Here is an 18,582-nt window from a genome sequence, read left to right on the forward strand (position 1 = left end):
GACATGACTGAAGTGTGGCGTGGCAAAGTGAAGCAATCAACCAAACACAAACTCTTTACTCAGAAACTTTATACTCGGAAACTTTATACACATAAACTTTTTACTCGGAAACTTTATACAAATAAATTTTATACTCAGAAACTTTATAAACATAAACTTTATACTCGATTTTTTATATTGAAATAAATATATTTATTTTATAAATCATGACTTCTAAAGGACACAACTTGCACTGTACTCCCTCCGTCCTATAAAAAACCAATCTAGTACTAGATGTGACACAATCTAGTACTACGAATCTCAATATACCTCTGTCCAAATTCGTTGTACTGTAATGTGTCACATCCAATCCTAGATTTCTTTTTTCTAGGATGGAGGGAGTATCTACTATTGAAGCAAAAAATTAAAGCAATGAAAATAAGTCAACAAGTAGAAACTATATCGCACATATATAGTGTAATAAACTAGATAAACAAAATAGTAAATGCAACAAAACTAAATGAGTTTATCACGTAAAAATATCCCGTGTGGATACCACTTCAGTAGCAAGAGGCGGCAAAGCTGCATGCATGCACGCCCTCTAGCTTCTCTCTTCTCTCCTTCTCTGCCTAACCCACGTAATAAAAATGGAAAAGGAGAGAAATAAGAAAAAGGAAAGAAAGCCGGGCCGACAGCTTCGCCGGACCGGAATTTGGCGAATCGTTCGCGGAGTAGCCGTTTCGCTAGCAGGCCTGTTTAGATAGGTGCCACAGTTTGCCGCGCCTCAAGTTCGATGTACCACAGGTAGTTAGCATATGTTTGTTTGCTTACTATACATTAGCCTGCCACAAGAAATTAGGTGCTCATGAACTACTTTGCCACAAATTTCTTAGCCTAAGTTGTGGCTCTCAAATCATTCGCCAAACTTGTGGCACGAGCTAGCTTGTGGCTTGGCAAGTTGGACTAGTCATCCAAACAAGCCCATGCAGCGGTAGCCAAGCAAGGCACAAACCACTGTTCTCGAATTGCAGCTGGCCAGCTGCAGCCAGCGAAAGCAAAAGGCGGCCCCATAATCTCAAACACCTAAAAAAACTCTGAATGCTCACACCAAAATCTAGAAAAAAAAAACACAACTCAAGCAATATAAGACCGACAATGTTATTCCAGTTTGTACTTCATTCAACTAAGCTCATTTAGTTTGAAATATGATTATTACACAAGACAACAATCTCAAACAACAACCAAATAAATTAAGAAACTTCTAACGCTTGGATCAAATTGTAGACAACCTAAGCCCAAAAATGTTAATCCAGATTTTACTTTATTCAACTGAGTTTCATTTGGTTTCTTAAACTATCAAATTTGTTGTGTTTGTTGTGGGACTTAAACTTCCAGATTCCTGTCCAGAGAAAAAAAGCCATCCTAAACGTCAGAAATCAAAATAGAAAATTAATCAGAGCCTCATTGGCTTCTCTCCACCCATAATCACCGATTTTGCTAATTACGCATATGTGCTACAAGGTCAGCTCACATAAGGCTATGAGTGCACGATCAACCCATATAAGGCCCACGGTGTGCAAAGCTTGCACCCATGCATGTTTCCGCTGGCATCCTTACGACGACAAAATATTCTTAATTCTAATTGTTTGGGTGTATGCTCTCTACCTTTTCTTTTCCTTTCTCTTTTTACCATTTTATGCTAATTGATTTGGTCGATTTGGGATAGATTAGAAGTTATCAAAATTTTTATTGAAAATAATTTTTATAAAATTTGATTTTTTATATAATTCAAATTTAAAACTTTTAACTGAAAATTCAAAACATTCAAATCAAACTTAAAACTTTAGAATATTCAACTTAAAATTGAAAATTTTAACCCAAAATTTCAAAACTTTTACTCCAAAATTTTGAAACTTTAAACTCAAAATTTACAAACTCCCAACTTAAATTATGAATAATTTTTACTAATATCTAAAATTTGAACGGTAAAATTTAAACTTTAAACTTACATTTAAAACTTTCAAATCAAATTTTTTAAAAAAATTCCAACTTAAATTATGAAACTTTAACTCATATTTAAAATTTTGAACCCTGAAATTTCAGATACTTTAAAATTTGCAACTCCATTATTTATTTTATTATGAAATAATACGCTTAACATCATCATTGGTACTAGGACTAAATTCTTTTAAGATCCTTTAATTTGATAGCGAGTTTGATTTTCGTCCATGAACCGAAATACCAGATACAACAGAACTCTCAACTATTAAAACCAATATAGATAAGATATTAAGACAATTTGGATGGCGGTTTTGGCTGACGTGACGTCTACATAGCTGATTTAACTTGGTCCTCGTCCTATGTGGCGGCTATGTGGCGGCAAGGTAGCACTGGAAGCAAAAATATAAAAAAATTTAAAAAAAAATGAGACCCACATGTAAGTCGGACAAGATAAAGAAAATAGTGGGACCGACGTGTAGGTCCCACCCTCTTCCGTCAGCGTTCATGGCTCCCCTTTTCCGTCGGTCTCCGTGGTCATCGACGGTGCTGCAGCTTTTGCATCGCCACCACCAGCCAGTTGCTAATGCACCGTAGCCGGTTGCCGATGGCGAATCAGCCGCAGCGCATCCACGTGGTCCAGCCCCTTGCAGTCCACCTCCATCCCCTTCGCCACGTTGTTCTTTTCCACTCGTGTTGGTGGTGGTGGCGACGAATCGGCCTTCTGGATCTCCGGCGAGTGTCCGTTCTCCTCAGCAACGTTCATCTACGGTACGTCCCTGAGAGTGAGGGCGATGAGGGTGCCGATGAGCGGGCCAGTGAAAGAGCTGGTGGTGACGTGATATTGAGGTTTTCCGCTGTCGTGGTCGGGTTGATGAGCACGGTGAAGCTGCGGGAATTGTTCGGTCGGTGAAGGAGCTGGTGGTGTCGAGGTCTTTCGTCGTCAGGGTCGGGTCGACTAGCACGGTGAAGTTGCCGTCGTGAAGCGACCAACGGCTTGCCGAGACGATGCTGATGATGGCGATGCTGCGCTCGATGATGGTGCGGTCGAGTCCGGCGAGGCTGGCCTTCTTGACAAAGATTGCAAACGATGAAGTCTGGTCGGCAAGGAAGCTCGTGAAGGGACAGGGAAGGAGGCAGCGACACACCGTCGTCCATAGAGATAGAGAGAAGGGTGGGACCCACTGACCCGTGGGCCCTATTATTTTTTTAAATTTTGTTTGATTGACATGTGGGACTCATATTTTGTTTTAATTTTAAATTTTTATATTTTGCTTTCAATGCCACGTCATTGCCACGTATGACGAGGACTAAGTCAAGCCAGCCATGTAGACGTTACGTCAGCTAAAACAACCATCTAAACCACTTTAAAATCTGATTTGTACCGGTTTTAATAGTTGATGACCCGTTCTATATGATATTTCGGTTCAGGGACGAAAGTTCCGGCCCAACTCATGGGCTGCCCTTACTGATCCGGCCCATTTACGGCCCACAGATATCACCCCTTTCTCACGCAGGCCCTCCTTCGAAGCAGGCCTAACCTAAATGGCCGAGACGCCGCCGAGGCGCCCAGCCATGTCTCTTCTTCCCAACCTCCGGTGGTGGCTGGGCGGCATACCGGCGGCGGCCGCCTGAGCCCGCCGCATTGCCCGGGGGGAGTCGTGCTAGGAATCCTACCGAACACGGGGCCTCGACGGGCTTGAGCCGAGGGCGCGCGCGGAGTACGTGCCGCCGATGCCAGGCACCCACGATGCACGACCACCTCGCCGCCCTCCTCCTCCGCGGCAGCGGCGGGCACCACCACTCGCACCCGCGCGCCGTCCACGGCGCCGCAGTCAAGCTCGGCTGCCTCGCCTCCACCTACCTCTGCAACAACCTCCTCCTCTCGTACCAGGCCCGCGGCCACCTCGCGGACGCGCGGGGCGTGTTCGACGAAATGCCCCGCCGCAACGTCGTCTCCTGGTCCGTCCTCATCGCGGCCTCCTCCCGCCTCGGCGTCCTCGGGGATGCGCTCTCGCTGTTCGCCGGCATGCTTCGCGGCGGGGAACGCGACCGACCCAACTCGTTCACGGTCGCCGCGCTGGTGGCCGGGTTTGCCCGTGCCAAGGACGCTGTCGCGGGCGAGCAAGTGCATGCTTCCGCGGTCAAGCTTGGCGTCGACGAGGACGAGAGTGTTGCGGGGACGCTGGTCGACATGTACGCCAAGTGTGGTCGCGTGGGCTCGTCATGGCGGGCGTTTGTGCTCACGCCGCAGAGGAGCGTTCTGAGCTGGACAAGCATGATCGCTTGCCTCGTCAACCATGGGGATTCAGGGTACCGTGACACAGCTATTGTCCTATTCAAGAAGATGCTGGTTTTGAAGGTTTGGCCAACAAATGCTACGTTTTCTTGCATCCTGAAGGTGTTTGATGTGCCTGAGTTGCTCCCCAGCGGAAAGCAGGTTCACGGCTGCTTGGTGAAGATGGGGACTGAGGTAGATCCTGCGTTAGGAACTGCTCTTTTGGCAATGTATGGTAGATGTGGTGGAATGGATGAGATAACTAGGTTGGCTTGCCGGATAAGGCATGATGCGTTCTCCAGGACTTCGCTGCTTACAGCCTATGCACGTAATGGCTGCAATATGGAGGCGGTTCGAGTTTTCCGGGACATGTTGATGGGTCATATGCCTATTGACCAGTCAGCTATAACTAGCCTGCTGCAGGTTTGTTCATCACTAGGACAACTTAGAGTGGTCAAGGAGATTCATTGCTATGCTCTAAAGAATTTTTTTAGGTTGGATACATTACTTCTGAATGCTATTGTCACTGTTTATGGCAAATGTGGTGATATAGCAAGTGCAGAGATTGTATTTAATACATTGGAAAACAAGGACACAATATCCTGGACAGCTTTATTAACTTGCTATGTGCAGAATGATCTTTCTCAGGAGGCACTATTCTTCTTTAGGGAAATGGTTCGAAAGGGGCTAGAATCATCAATATTTTGCATCACAAGTGTGTTACGGGCCTGCTCTGCCACTTCTAGTCTTTCTTGTGGATGGCAAATTCACTCGAGGGTGGTTAAGTTAGGGGTTGATGATGACACCTCTGTGGAGAATGCCCTTGTAACAATGTATGCAAAGTGTGGAGTTGTTCAGGTCGCATTGAAGATTTTTAATTCAATGAGGAATAGGGGTATTATCTCTTGGAATGCGTTAATCACAAGTTTTTCTCAGCATGGCAATGAGGTGGCAGCCATTCAGCTATTTGATATGATGCAAGAAGAAATGGTGTGTCCTGATGATTATACTTTTGTCGGACTATTGTCGTCTTGTAGCCGAATGGGCCTAGTTGCAGAGGGTTGTGAATACTTCAAACAGATGAAGACCAAGTACAATCTGGAGCCCAAGATGGAACATTACACATGCATGGTTGATCTATTTGCCCGTGCTGGAAGATTTTCTGATGCGATGAAGTTCATTGATGCCATGCCTTGTCAACCAGACCAACTGGTGTGGGAAGCTTTGCTAGCTTCATGTAGGGTTCACAGTAATTTGGATTTAGGAAGAATGGCAGCAAAGAAGATTCTGGAAATTAAACCAGAGGATCCTTCACCATATATTATATTATCCAGCATTCATGCTTCAATTGATATGTGGGATGAAAAAGCCCGGAATCGAACTTTATTAGACTTCCAGCAATTGAGGAAGGACGTGGGAAGTAGTCAGCTTGATTCACAAGGATTTTCAGATGATATATTTAACGCATTACAAGTTGGAGTAACATAAGACTGATGATGTGCTGATGCTTCCTTTTCTGTGGAGAGGGAACTAAGATGCATCGCCAAACTTTATGGGTAATATTGATCTCCAAGACAGAATCATTAACTCTACACAATCTGAAAGTGACCATAGAGTTGAGGTTGGTATTTAGGCTTTACCGTCTATCTGGCAATAGTTCCTTACACAACATGTGATGTATTTTTACTTCATTTTTTCATGCGAAAATAAACTGTTTGCACCCATTTTACATGCCTTTGCTCTTTTGCCATCGAGTAGATAGTCATTATAATGCCACCGAGTTTAGTTGTCAATTCACAAGTTCTTCACCCCATCTTCCTATTCATCTTCTCTTTGTTTTCTCTGGCAGCCATTTTACCCCACATTGGGACAGGGCAGACGAGGAGTCTCAATTGAGCTTGCATGCTCGTGGGCAAACTCATGGCAGCAGCAGAACATGACTGAAGAGGTTGCGCTGGAATGAGCTCCAAGCCCTTGTCCAATCTGCCACCACCATGAGATCTGTTGGCCTGCTTGCCGCTGAGGTAATAAGGAAGAAAACCAATGAGGGAGAAGACAATAGAAAAGTTGGCCGTGGTGACATTATGCCAATGAAGGACTAAACTTGGTGACATTTTACTCTATAGAAAAAGAGCAAAGGCATATACATTGGGTGGTAAATAGTCAATTTTCCCTTATTTCTCAGGACTTGGATTCCATCTGCTATTTTTTTTTATTGTGAAATTCTTTCTTAGAGCAAGTTTAACAGTAGAGTTGATGGTTACCTCCAATTTTGTCTACATCATGTACTCACCAATTTAAAGTTAACATACACAATACACTAGCTCTAGTACACTAGCCCCAATACACTTACTCCCAATCATCTACTCTCTTTCTCTCCCTTTCCTTAAAGTTTTTGTAGAGGTTGCAGCATGAGGGGTGGCTCCTCTCCTCCCTTCTCTTCTCCACATCATTATCTAAGCCTACATTCCTTGGGGCTAGTGTTTAGAGGTTTATTGTACTTGCTCTTATAGTTACTTCCATTTGGCATTTCTTATATTGTGATGATCTTTGTTGATTCATAATTATACGTTGATGCGGATCGTCAGCTTGACTACCTTTTTTTCTCTGAAAGCAGGACAGATAGAGATAATTCTTGCTGTTGACTGTGCTCTGTACATTCATGCACTGAAGGAATGCCTGAAGCCTTGTGACTATGTTGCAATTTGCAAATGCAGCAAGTTACACTACCAGAAAATGCCAGTGAAATTTCATGATCTGAACATAGACTAGAGAATGGTTGGGGATTGGGTAATCAATAATTTCTTCTTTCCAGTTAAAGCTTGAACTATCTTGGTTTCCAATGGTCTTCTAATTTGTTTACGTTACATGTTTACCAACATAAATCTGTCTTCAAAATGAAGTGTGTGTGAATTGAAAGGCCTACCCTTTTGGGTCCTTTTGGGTTTGGACTAATTAGTTACTAGTATTTAGTTGAGTAAATTCTGCAAAACCTCAGGTTTTGTCCATGGGTATCACAAAACCACAGATCTTGAAGTTTGTTTCACAAAACACCATGTTTTGGGGTAATGTGAAAGCTTGCATGCACGAACGGAAAATCATTTGTTTATTTATTGAAGAGCAACATGTATCAATCCTTGGGTCTTATTATGATGGAGAAGCAACTGAAAATCGTTTGTTTATTTATTGAAGAGCAACTGGTAAAGGATGGAGAAGCAACTAGCCCTAGGCTGTGAATATTGACCAACTGATGAGGTGATGATGGACCTCACAAGCAGGTAGTACTCAAGCAAGTTTAACACGAGCTCATTGTGTCATTCTAGAGACAGGCATGGTAGATGGTACGAACTACTTCCGCTGGAGGTGAATAAAACATATCACTGATTTATTACTATATAAATCAATTGCTGAAGAATCTGATATCTGCCAACTTGGAGTTGACATAACCATCGCTTTGCAGGTTTTTTTTTTTTGATGGGAATCGCTTTGCAGCTTCAGATGATTATAAATCTCTTTTGCTTCCTTGGTGTTGTATAACTTCCTACTGGAGATACTGTAGAGTGCAAATCTTTTCACTTTTATATGAGTCGTAGAATGCATATCATGGAACTTTTTCTACAAGGGAAAGAAGATTTATTAGTTCATTTGTGCATACCTACAAATATGAAATTATTATTTGAAAGAACTACAAGAGTAAGATTATACCTCAATTATGCAAGTTTATGTTATATTTGATACATAGCATGTTAGAATTTCAATGGTTACTCTCATTGAGAAGAGGATGGCACTCGAGATGGGGCAATTTTCTGGTTTTCTTCATTCACAAAACACAAAGCCATATCCTCCCAAAGAGGATTGGATACACATTTATAGCTGCTTGTAGCAGCCATGCTAGGGCAAGAGGGTGTTGTTCTAGAGCATCCCAACAAACTGTCCTAGAGCATCCCAACAAACTGTCCTAGAGCATCTCAACAAACTGCTGTCCTAGCTGTCCTAGAGCATCCAAACTGAAAGTAGAGATGCTGTCCTAGAAAGCTAAAAAGCAAGAAAAAGCACCACAAGACCAAGACCAACCAGCCAAGACTTATTCCTACATTCTCCCCCTAAGTCTTGTGCGCCGTCTTGTGGGAAAGTTGAGCCATCCCGATCCGGGAGCAGAGCTCAAGGAACTTGATCCTCCCAAGGGGCTTGGTGAGCAAATCCGCAAGCTAGTCCTTGGTGTTGATGTAGCTCGCCTTGATGCTCCCTTCCTCCAAGTAGCTTCGGATGAAGTGGTACCTCACCCGGATGTGCTTGCTCCGTTCGTGAAAAACGGGGTTCTTTGCCAGGGCCAGAGCGGACTTGCTATCCACCCTGAGCTCCACCGCTCCAGTATCTCTGCCGAGGAGATCACTAAGCAGTCGAGCAAGCTAGAGCGCCTGGGTCGAAGCGGCGGAGGCCGCCATGTACTCGGCCTCGCAGCTGGACAGGGCCACCACCTGCTGCTTGACTGACTGCCAGCTAACGAGGCACTCGCCGAGGAAGAAGAGAATCCCGCTCATGCTCTTGCTGGTGTCGATGTCGCCGGCGTGGTCGCTGTCGCTGTACCCGATGAAGTGTGCCTTGCCAGGACACCTCGGGTAGTAGAGATCGTGGTCGAGAGTCCCCACAACGTAGCGGATGATCCTCTTCACAGCCTGCTGGTGCTCCGTTGTCGGTCGCTGCATGAATCGACTGACGTAGCCGACGGAGAAGGCCAAGTCTGGCCGTGTGTGGGTGAGGTAGCGAAGGCTCCCCACAAGACGCCGGTACTGTGTAGCATCCACTTCCTCCGTCGTGCTATCGCGGCTCAGCTTCAGTCTCTCCTCCATCGGAGTGAGAGTTGGGTTGCAATCGGTGAGCCCAGCCAGCTCAACGACGCGCTTGGCGTAGGCGGTCTGTCGAAGCGTGATCCCGGAGTCGTCCTAGTGCACCTCAATCCCCAAGTAGAAAGAGAGAGGCCCCAGATCACTCATCTGGAAGGTGGCCTTCATCTCCTCCTTGAACGCCGCGACCTCCGCATCCTTGGTGCCGGTGATCACCAAGTCGTCGACGTAGACACCCACTAGCAAGGCATTTCCTCCATTGCCCCGCCGGTAGATGGCCACCTCGTGCGGGCTTTGCTCGAAGCCCATCCCGTTGAGCGTGGAATCCAACTTGGCATTCCACGCCCTCGGTGCCTGCCGCAAGCCGTAAAGGGCCTTGTGCAGGCGTAGCACCTTGCCCTCCTTGCCGGGGATCACAAATCCCGGTGGCTGGTGCACGTAGACCTCCTTCTTCAAGTCGCCGTTCAGAAACGCCAACTTGACGTCCATGTGATGGACGCCCCAGCCTTCCTGAGTAGCCAGCGCAAGGAGTCACACGGACTCCATCCGTGCCACGGGAGCGAAGGCATCGTCGTAGTCGATCCCCTCCTGCTGCACGAAACCGCGTGCCACCAAGCGAGCCTTGTGCTTGACGATGGCTCCGGCTTCATCCCTCTTCAGCTTGAACACCCACTTAAGGGTGACCGCGCGGTGACCATGAGGGAGGTCAGCAAGCTCCCAGGTGTGGTTCTCTTGAACCGCATCCATCTCCGACTGCATCGCGGCACGCCATGCCACGTGTTTCTCGGCCTCTGTGAAAGACCGAGGCTCACCGTCGTCGCACGCAAGGTGCAACTGCGCCTCCAGGTCGCAAGGCACCAGTCCCGGCACCGGCTGGTCGCCGAGAAGATCCTGCATCGTACTGTACCGTAGCTGCTCGCCGTTGTGGTACGCGTCGATGCGCTCCCTGTCGTGGGAGAGCGGAGTAGCGAACTCCACCAGGCTGCGCTCAACACGAGCTGGCGTCGGAGTAGACGTGCTCGGAGGAGTGGCTGTTGGTGCTGGAGCGCGTGGGGTCGCCGGCTGTGGTGGTGTCGGTGAAGAGCTCGGCGTAGTCGAAGTCGTGGCCCAAGAGTGTGTTGGTGTCGGAGTCGGTGGAGGCTCGGGGACTGGGGTAGACACGCTCGGTGAAGAAGAGCTGCCTACTCCCCCAGCTCCCTCGAAGTGGACGTACTCGACGGTGAAGTCGTCGTACGTCGGAGTCGAACCATCGTCCACCGCCTTGTCCCATACCCACCCTCGCCCTTTGTCGAACACTACGTCGTGCGCTGTGCGCACACGCTGTCTCCGGGTCGAGGATGCGGTAGGCCTTCGAGCCCTCCGCGAGCCGATGAACACCCCTGGGGTGCTCCTGTCGTCAAGCTTGCCGATGTGGCCAAGCTCCTTGACGAACGCGAGGCAGCCAAAGACCCGCAGGTGGGAGGCCCCCGGCTTGCGCCCATGCCAAGCCTCGTACGGTGTCCTGCCATCGAGGGCCTTGGTAGGCGAGCGGTTGAGGACGTAGACGGCCGTCACCACCGCCTCTCCCCAGAAGATGGCCGGCATCCCCCTCTGCTTGAGAGCTCGAGCCATCCCCACAACCGTCTGGTTGCGCCGCTCGACGACGCCGTTCTGCTGCGGGCTATACGGCGCGGTGTAGTGGCGCTGAATGCCCTCATCAGCGCAGTACGACGCGAATTCAGCTGCCGTGAATTCGCCGCCGTTGTCGGTGCGCAGCACGCGCAGCTTGCGGCGCACTCCGCCTCTGTAGCAGCCTGTGCGTGCCGGATGGCGTCCGCAGCCTCTCCCTTGCTGCCGAGGACCATCACCCACATGTAGCAGGAGAGGTCGTCGACGAGCAGCAGGAAGTAACGTCGTCCTCTTGGTGTGGCCGGTGTCACTGGGCCACACAAGTCCCCGTGCACGAGCTCGAGCCGCTCCTTGGCTCGGAAACTCGTCTGCTGGGAAAGGGGAGCCGCCTTTGCTTCGTTAGGACGCAGACGTCGCAGAGCTGCTCCACGTGGTCAAGGCACGGCAGGCCTCGCACCATCTCCTTGGCGCTGAGCCGCTTTTGGGCCTCAAAGTGGAGGTGCCCGAAACGCTCGTGCCACTGCCACGCCTCATCGTCCCGACGAGCGGCGAGGCAAACTGGTTGTGCGACCTACGCGCTGAGGATGTATAGTCGATTAGTGCCTCTGGTTACCTTGGCAAGAAGGCGACGGCGGCGATCCTAAATCCTCATGACTCCGTGCTCGACCAACACGCGTGAGCCGTTCTCATCAAGCTGTCCCACGCTGATGATAGAGTTTCTCAACGCGGGGATGTAGTAGACTCCGGTGAGCAGCCTGTGCTCACCGGACTTGGCGGTGAAGGTGACGGAGCCGACGCCCTTGATCTCCACGCCGGAGACATCCCCAAACTTGACGGAGCCTCGGACGCTGGAGTCAAGCTCGGTGAAGAACTCCCGCTGGCCAGTCATGTGATGGGTGGCGCCGGTGTCGAGGTACCACCCATCAGCCTTGTCGTTGCTGGAGCTGTTGCAGAGGGAGACGAGTACCTTCGGCTCATCAAGGTGGAGGAAAGCTGCTGCGGCCGGTGCCACTGGAGGTAGCTCGATGCTTGCGTGTAGCAGCCATGCTAGGGCAAGAGGGTGCTGTCCTAGAGCATCCCAACAAACTGTCCTAGAGCATCTCAACAAACTGCTGTCCTAGCTGTCCTAGAGCATCCAAACTGAAAGTAGAGATGCTGTCCTAGAAAGCTAAAAAGCAAGAAAAAGCACCACAAGACCAAGACCAACCAGCCAAGACTTATTCCTACATAGCAATCGAGCTGGAACAATGTATGACTGATAATTTACTGCCGATGCTTCTTTTCTGCTCACCAGGAAAATCAGCCTTCATAGTTTTAGCTAGACAGTGGAATTAATTGTGTGAACTCTACCTATTACATGGACGAGTTCATGCTGAACATGCTATGTGAGATACTTTGGAAATAATTTGGTGAAAAGAACTGGACTGTAACAATCCGTATGGTGACAGGACATGTTTGCAATGTTTTTCTTGCTTGAAGCGAGACAATATACTCCTCCGTTTCTAAATATTTGACACCATTGACTTTTTAAACATGTTTGATCATTCGTCTTATTCAAAAAATTAAGTAATTATTAATTTTTTCCTATCATTTGATTTATTGTTAAATATACTTTCATGTATACATATAGTTTTTCATATTTCACAAAAAATTTTGAATAAGACGAACGGTCAAACATGTGCTAAAAAGTCAACGGTGTCAAATATTTAAAAACAGAGGGAGTATATAAATGCTGACATTGTAGTAAACCACATACAGAGTGCTCACTATTGTTTTCAATATAGTCATTCTCCCTTTTGCAGAGCTTGCTGACTTTTTCATGACTTGAAATATACTATAAATTTTTGGTCATTGGTGAAAGCTAATGCAATATCAAGTCTTCCGTACTTTCTGCTTCCACGAACAATGGAGGTCAGTACTAGATTGTCCAGCTTGTCTTGCATATGATTTTTCCTTAAATTAATTTGCAATATTTTCGTCTTTTTTGAAGACATAATGGGTAAATGGGTCATAGCACTAAGTGAGGGTTGGTTTTCAACATCAATATGGCTTTCTGACTGGAACACAAAATTTCTGTACCATTGTCAATTCATAGTACCAGGATTTGTTTTCAGAATATGTGATAATACTGGGATGGTGTGTTGCAGTTTTTTCTTGTAAGTAACTGGTAAGTGGTAAATGAACCAACCATTAATCTCTTTTGAGGTAATTTTATGGATGAACAAACATCCAACCATTAACTAGATAAAATTACATTTCCAGCAAGCCAAATTACAAAATGGATGTAGTGGCCAAAAGAACAATTGTGATTGATTGGATTTTTCCACAAGTGAATTCGCTTCAACTCCACGAGATTAGTATTCGATCTTGGTAAACTAATTGGAACCCCTGTATTCTACATCTATATAGTGTTTGCCTTTTGCTTGTATCTTCTCCAAACTGAACATGTTAAATGCCCATTATTCCTCACACCAAAAAATTTAATTGAATCATAATAGGGTAGTGCAGGCTTTCTAACATTAGTTGGTGTTACATCTGAACTGCTTAGAGTTCTGAATCCCTAGAATCTGCTGCAATGATGATGATGATGCCCTATTTTGTTAGTTCTCTTCCACTTCATGAAAAGGAAGTGGAACAACCTTCACAGCTCTGAATTTCCCTGCATTGTTTAGGTGCTCGTTTTCCAACCTGACATGTAAGTTTTCTTAGTATCAATCTAGGTTTAAGTTCACTTTTGTAGCTTAATTAGCTATGGTTTTTTACCTGTAGAAGTTCCAGTGGCCTCGTCGAATCACCTCAAGAGCTGCCAAGATGAACAAAGTTACTCTGGAATCCAGGCTTCCGATGTTAGGGTGGATGACGGTCTGAAGCCATGCCAGCCTCAAGATAAGGTTCAGACCCTGAAAAAAAAAAGGATTCTAATGTAAGTATCCTGAAATCTATCTTTGTTCTAAAAGTACTGATGCAGGACCTTAGTTTTTTAAGAGATCATACCATGGAAAGGAAATAGATGTACTTTTGTTTGAGTATCAGATCATTACGGAGCCAAGGGTTCTTGGAGTTAAACTGCAGAAGACCCCAATCCTTGACAAAGTCCCAGTATAGTTGGTAGATAGTGGCGAGACTCGACACAATGACAACAAGTGACAGCCATCCAGCACTGTTATCATTCTCGTATGCCACTTTTGTTCCAGCAGCAAGCATTGCTGACACATACTTCCCAAGGTTGACAATGTGATTTATGTCCCCCTCGTCAAACCATCTCCTTGCGCACTGCCCAACCATTACAAAACAAAAGATATGAAATCTTCATACTGTCTGAAGAAGGGACGTTGCAGTGTATGATTTTAATTATATACCTGCATGGCCCTCCAGTAGTAAGGTAGGAAGGATACTGCATAAGCCAAATCTCTAAAGTGCTTCACTCTGGTGCAGTAGCCATAGTCTTGTGTCTTGTAGCTGCTGGTTATGTAATAGCACGCCAGATACTCTAGGCTCCTAAGCAGTGGTACCTAGTTTCCAGGAGTCATTGTTTTTTTAGTCTTTTTTCTGTACAGAATCATCACTCAAACAGACACTTACGGTGACAAAACCACTTTCGTCATGCTGAAAATGTGCTCTGCTGAGCAAGTAAAGGCCTAGGTGTGGCTTCTGTTAAGTAATTACCTGGCTGCAAAGCTGATCAGCCATGAAGAAATCAACCATGACAACCTACAGACGTACAAATATTTAGCAATTTGTTTTGGATGTGGAATTTGATAGAACATCATCGATAAGCTACTTCTCTTCAACTATAATAAAAATACCTTGTAGAAGGGGGTTAGAATGATGTTTCTGATCACTGTTAGGAAGTGGTAACGACATGATCGGTAGAGTATGTTGAAAGGGCAGACCAATATTAGCAAGAAAACCTGAATAGATGGGCACCAACCTCATAAATGTTTAATATCTTTCAAATGTAAGCATATAATTTTACACTTGGAATGTTCAACACTGCATACCAGAAGTAGAGCTCCTGGTATTGCTTGGACTGCACATGACGAATACCCTTTGACAATGAGTGTCAGGTGTGCAAACATAACACCAATGACAATTGTCATGGAAGTAGTGCAAATCAGGAACACATCACGATACTTCAGCTCTTTGGTAGGCGTGAATTCAAATATGAATGTGTAGTTTATGCGTGTCTTTCTCCACATGAAGATGTTGCATCCGTAGAGGAAGAGATGCAGAAAGAAGAGGCTGAACATGCTGCAGTTTGAGATCATTTAATCAGAATTAGAGCAATTTTTCGTTTTTTTTTCAGGTGTGCTGTAGCAGTTGAGTTGCATTTTTTAGCTGACCTCAGGACAGGATATGATGTTGCCATGTAGACCTTGTTTGACTGCTGGGTGTACATCCCAGCAATGTGTGCCATGATACAATAACCAATGAATAATGCTGCAAAGCCACCAGTGAATAGCCCTGGAAATTGACAAGCGTGTGCATAAATAATCTTAAATTTGGGCTGATGAGTTAATGCAAAGATTATTAAGAATTATTACCTATGAAAAATGTTGTGGTGTGTGATTCTTCCCTCTGATTTGGCTTAAGATACTTCATTGCTTTCCGTTTGTCACCTTCTGCAAAATGCCTCACAAACAGCTCATCCACATCGTCCATTAGCCTAATTACCTGTTCAAATAAAGAATTGTAAATCATGATCTTTGCTGTGTTAATAGAATTAACTGATTCAGAGTTTCTTTAGGTTCTGCATGATTGGAAAATACCTTGTCAGAGACATTGAAGTAGGAGCTCTCCACTACCTTAAGGTATATTGACTGCGCTTCCTTTGCTGTAACCTGAAATGAGAAGATATTCATGTTCTTTCAGAAATTCTAATACGTGATAAATTTCAGGTCATGGAATTAGAAGAGGAATTGGCAGGAACCTTGTCAAATTTCTTCAAAATCTTCACAAACGCCATCATGTTTAAGCTCCTGCAGCAAGATTGTCTTGTCAGTACGCGCATAAAACCAAGCCAAGCATTACATGTCAGTTACACTTACCGGTATGTCTTGAGATACCCCAATCCCTTGTACAGCTCAATCAGGGCACCCCTTATCATCTTCTCTGCCTGATGCACCTTCCTCTTGTTGATGCTCAGCTTGTCGCTGCATTTTGTACCGTTGGCGCTACCGCTCCTCCTCGACTGGCTTAGCATGTCGTCGAACAGAAGCTCACGGATGGCGGTGACGGTCCTCGTCGGCGTGGTCACCGGGATGTTGATCCTGACGCTTCTGCCTTGGCAGGTGACCGCCCTGCCTCCTGGGAGCGTCGTCCTCGGCCTGGTGTTGGCGGCTTCTTCTCTTGGCCTGCCAAGCCTCCCTGAATCGCCCAATTCTTGAGGGATGGTGAGCTGATCATCGTCTCCTTCGTCAGGGCTCCTTGCAATCATGTCTTTGGTGAGCTTTTCCTGGCCTTCCTGTTCTTGCTCAGAAGTGCCTCTGAGGGACTGATCTCCTGTGATTTTTTAGAGGATGTGTCATGAATAATGATAAGTTCAGTCTACTTCAATTTGTATGTTGTTACTAAATTCAGAGGGATGGTTTAGATTAGAGAACACATCCGACCCAAACAATACAAAAGCGTGTTTCTTTAGCAACTGTATGCGCGTTTCAGCACGTCTTTTTTATAGGTTCATTCATGGATTATTTCTGATTGGTGCGCATGCAACTATTTGTATTCAGAGAAAAAGAAGATGGTCACTTGCAGGATTCTTTCTGCTATAGGTGTATATATGTAGGATAGATCTATATGAGACTATGGGTGTGTTGGGTATACGTATATGTCAGCCTGCCTAATCAAAATCTATTCTCAGCTGGCATGAATGGCAACAACAATATCAATGTACTAATCGAAATGCTACACCACCAAACTTATATCTTATCTGTCCCAGAAAATTACCATCATTTCAACCATGTTCATTTACACATCAAAAACTAATTAATGTGCACTTTGACTATTCTAATGTGACGTATTTGATGACACAGTACGTGCAGGTGTCAGCAGAAGAGAGATGGAGACTGGAGAGTATGTACGCACGTACCGTGGAGGATGGAGCAGGAGACGGAGGGATCCTCCGTGTCCGGCGGCGAGGAGTCGCCGCCGTTGCCGTATCGGCGGCGGCGCCCGTCGCGCTGCTGCTCGGCGACGACGGCGGCCCGGAGCTCGGCGAGGATCTGCAGCTGGCGGCGGAGCGACTCGCCGCGCTCCACGAACTCGGCCTCCTTCCGCTCGTAGAAGCGGTTCACCTTGTTGAGCTGCTCGTCCAGCCTCGCGAAGAAGGCCCTCGCCGCCTCGCCGTCCGCGAACCCGGCGCCGCCGTCCACGAGCTCCGTTTCGTACACCTCTCCGGCCACCGCGCCGCCGCCGCCGCCTCCGCCGCTGGCCAGCTTCCTATGCACCTGCATTGCATTGCACACGTGCCAACAGCAGAAACAGATACAGTTATTACTTTTACGAACACCCGTAACCATGAAAATTGCATAAAATTTCCCTTGATGTTTAGGATAGGATTAAACTTTCAAAACTTTAATCAACAATAATCTCTCAAATTCTTATGATTAGTTTGAAAATGAAAAAAAAGGGGTATATGTAGATTTGTCTAAAATGGTGCTATATTAATATCATAGCTTATTAGATTTCATAAACTTATTATAATGTAAAACAAGAGTCAAGTTTCTATAGCAGTTTGATCAAAAATCTTGGACCAAATGTTAAATATTTTTTCACTAGAGGGAGTAATTTGCACAAATTAATATAAAAATGCAGTGGTTGCATGCCTGGATGGCACCATGCTCCTTGTGGTGGTGTCCATGGGGGTGCAAGAACGGCAGCCTCATGACCCAGTGAGCCGCCGCTACCGGCGCCTGGCACTGCGACAGCGGCGTCGTCGCCGCCACCCCGGCCGCCTCCGCCTCCGCAGCCTGCAGCCTCTTGATGTCCTTCTTGAGCTGCCAGTAGTCCACGAAGGCGTCCTTCCATTCGGGCACAAGCTGGCCCTCGAACTGCTTGGAGAACTTCACCATTGGCCTCGTCTCACCTTGCAGGTCTTCTTCCTCCACCTTCCTCTTTGTGGACTGATGGAGAGAGTAGTAGTGGTAGTGTGTCTCAATGGTGGCCATGGGGAGAGGTGTACTTATACGTGGATGCGAGCAGCATATGGCTGTTGCAGTGGTGGTATCCATTGGAGCTCTGGAGATGGATGGAATTTTGGAATAGCTGCTGGGAATAATCTAGCTAGATCAGTGATGAAGCTAGTAGCACATTATATTCTTCAGGTTCTTGTCGACAAGATGGGGGAAGGAATTGAATTGAAGGGATTCTGGGGCTTGTTGGCTAAGCTCTCACCTCCTCCTGTCAACTCTCGTCGATCTGGTCACCAAATTCACCACTTGGAAATGTAAAGTTGGTGCATGGATTCCCCTAGCTAGCCTCTCCCCAGTGGAGGTGGGGAAGGGGAGGGCTGTCACTTATAGGACGATGGATGGGTTGTGTACACGTATGGTCGGTGCTGTCAACAGTTAAGGGATTAACATAAAATTGAATTAATATTATGTGACTTAGTTATACATAATGGGATTAACATAAGCCTCTGTTAGGCTGTGACAATTATGGAAACTAGGAAGGTAGCCCGCGCACATGCGCGGGCATCTTGTTAAATTGTTTGAAATTTTATTACAAATGTTCATGAAATGTTCATGTGTAGGTGATTTTTTATTGAAATATCATTTCTACTCTATTCGAATTTATTTGGGATTGCTTTAAATGTTGGTTATGATCGATATTCTTCTAATTACCATTGCAGCATAAAAGATTGTAAACTAAAATTGT

General features: G+C 46.1%; 2 protein-coding genes across 5 annotated transcripts; one reads left to right on the forward strand and one right to left on the reverse strand.

Moving 5' to 3' along the window:
* The first annotated feature begins 3,495 nt into the window (after nucleotides 1–3,495).
* On the forward strand, nucleotides 3,496–13,607 carry LOC127776189 (pentatricopeptide repeat-containing protein At4g13650-like). 4 transcript variants are annotated; one of them, XM_052302545.1, is made up of 6 exons: nucleotides 3,496–5,876; nucleotides 6,105–6,410; nucleotides 6,873–7,045; nucleotides 7,448–7,948; nucleotides 12,510–12,618; nucleotides 13,477–13,607. In XM_052302545.1, exon 1 carries the CDS (start codon nucleotides 3,728–3,730, stop codon nucleotides 5,741–5,743), a length of 2,016 nt encoding a protein of 671 aa, XP_052158505.1. In that variant the 5' UTR covers nucleotides 3,496–3,727; the 3' UTR covers nucleotides 5,744–5,876; nucleotides 6,105–6,410; nucleotides 6,873–7,045; nucleotides 7,448–7,948; nucleotides 12,510–12,618; nucleotides 13,477–13,607. The 4 variants fall into 4 exon arrangements, with proteins under 4 accessions (XP_052158505.1, XP_052158506.1, XP_052158504.1 ...); XM_052302546.1 differs by having other exon boundaries at nucleotides 7,448–7,533; XM_052302544.1 differs by lacking the exons at nucleotides 12,510–12,618; nucleotides 13,477–13,607 and having other exon boundaries at nucleotides 7,448–7,618; nucleotides 7,716–9,203.
* Nucleotides 12,625–18,174, reverse strand: LOC127776188 (phosphate transporter PHO1-3). The gene is made up of 14 exons (XM_052302542.1): nucleotides 17,532–18,174; nucleotides 16,796–17,153; nucleotides 15,756–16,209; nucleotides 15,638–15,686; nucleotides 15,477–15,548; nucleotides 15,252–15,381; nucleotides 15,051–15,171; nucleotides 14,709–14,958; nucleotides 14,514–14,618; nucleotides 14,374–14,418; nucleotides 14,067–14,219; nucleotides 13,702–13,980; nucleotides 13,471–13,607; nucleotides 12,625–13,395 (listed from the first exon to the last, which is right to left on the reverse strand). The coding sequence occupies exons 1-14, from the start codon at nucleotides 17,934–17,936 to the stop codon at nucleotides 13,308–13,310; spliced, it is 2,646 nt and encodes an 881-aa protein (XP_052158502.1). The 5' UTR covers nucleotides 17,937–18,174; the 3' UTR covers nucleotides 12,625–13,307.
* Between the last annotated feature and the right edge of the window lie 408 nt (nucleotides 18,175–18,582).

The sequence above is a fragment of the Oryza glaberrima genome, chromosome 6 (genome assembly GCF_000147395.1).
Source record: "Oryza glaberrima chromosome 6, OglaRS2, whole genome shotgun sequence".
In the NCBI taxonomy this organism is placed as follows: Eukaryota; Viridiplantae; Streptophyta; class Magnoliopsida; order Poales; family Poaceae; genus Oryza; species Oryza glaberrima.

What these genes read in the sequence shown, in the direction of transcription:
- LOC127776189 (XM_052302545.1), top strand. Translation starts at nt 3,728, where the DNA reads ATGCACGACCACCTCGCCGCCCTCCTCCTCCGCGGCAGCGGCGGGCAC.
- LOC127776188 (XM_052302542.1), bottom strand. Translation starts at nt 17,936, where the DNA reads ATGGATACCACCACTGCAACAGCCATATGCTGCTCGCATCCACGTATA. An exon ending in TACCAGGAGCTCTACTTCTG is followed by an intron (nt 14,619 to 14,708) that starts GTATGCAGTGTT and finishes CCATCTATTCAG; the next exon opens with GTTTTCTTGCTAATATTGGT. An exon ending in CTGATCAGCTTTGCAGCCAG is followed by an intron (nt 14,220 to 14,373) that starts GTAATTACTTAA and finishes CCTGGAAACTAG; the next exon opens with GTACCACTGCTTAGGAGCCT.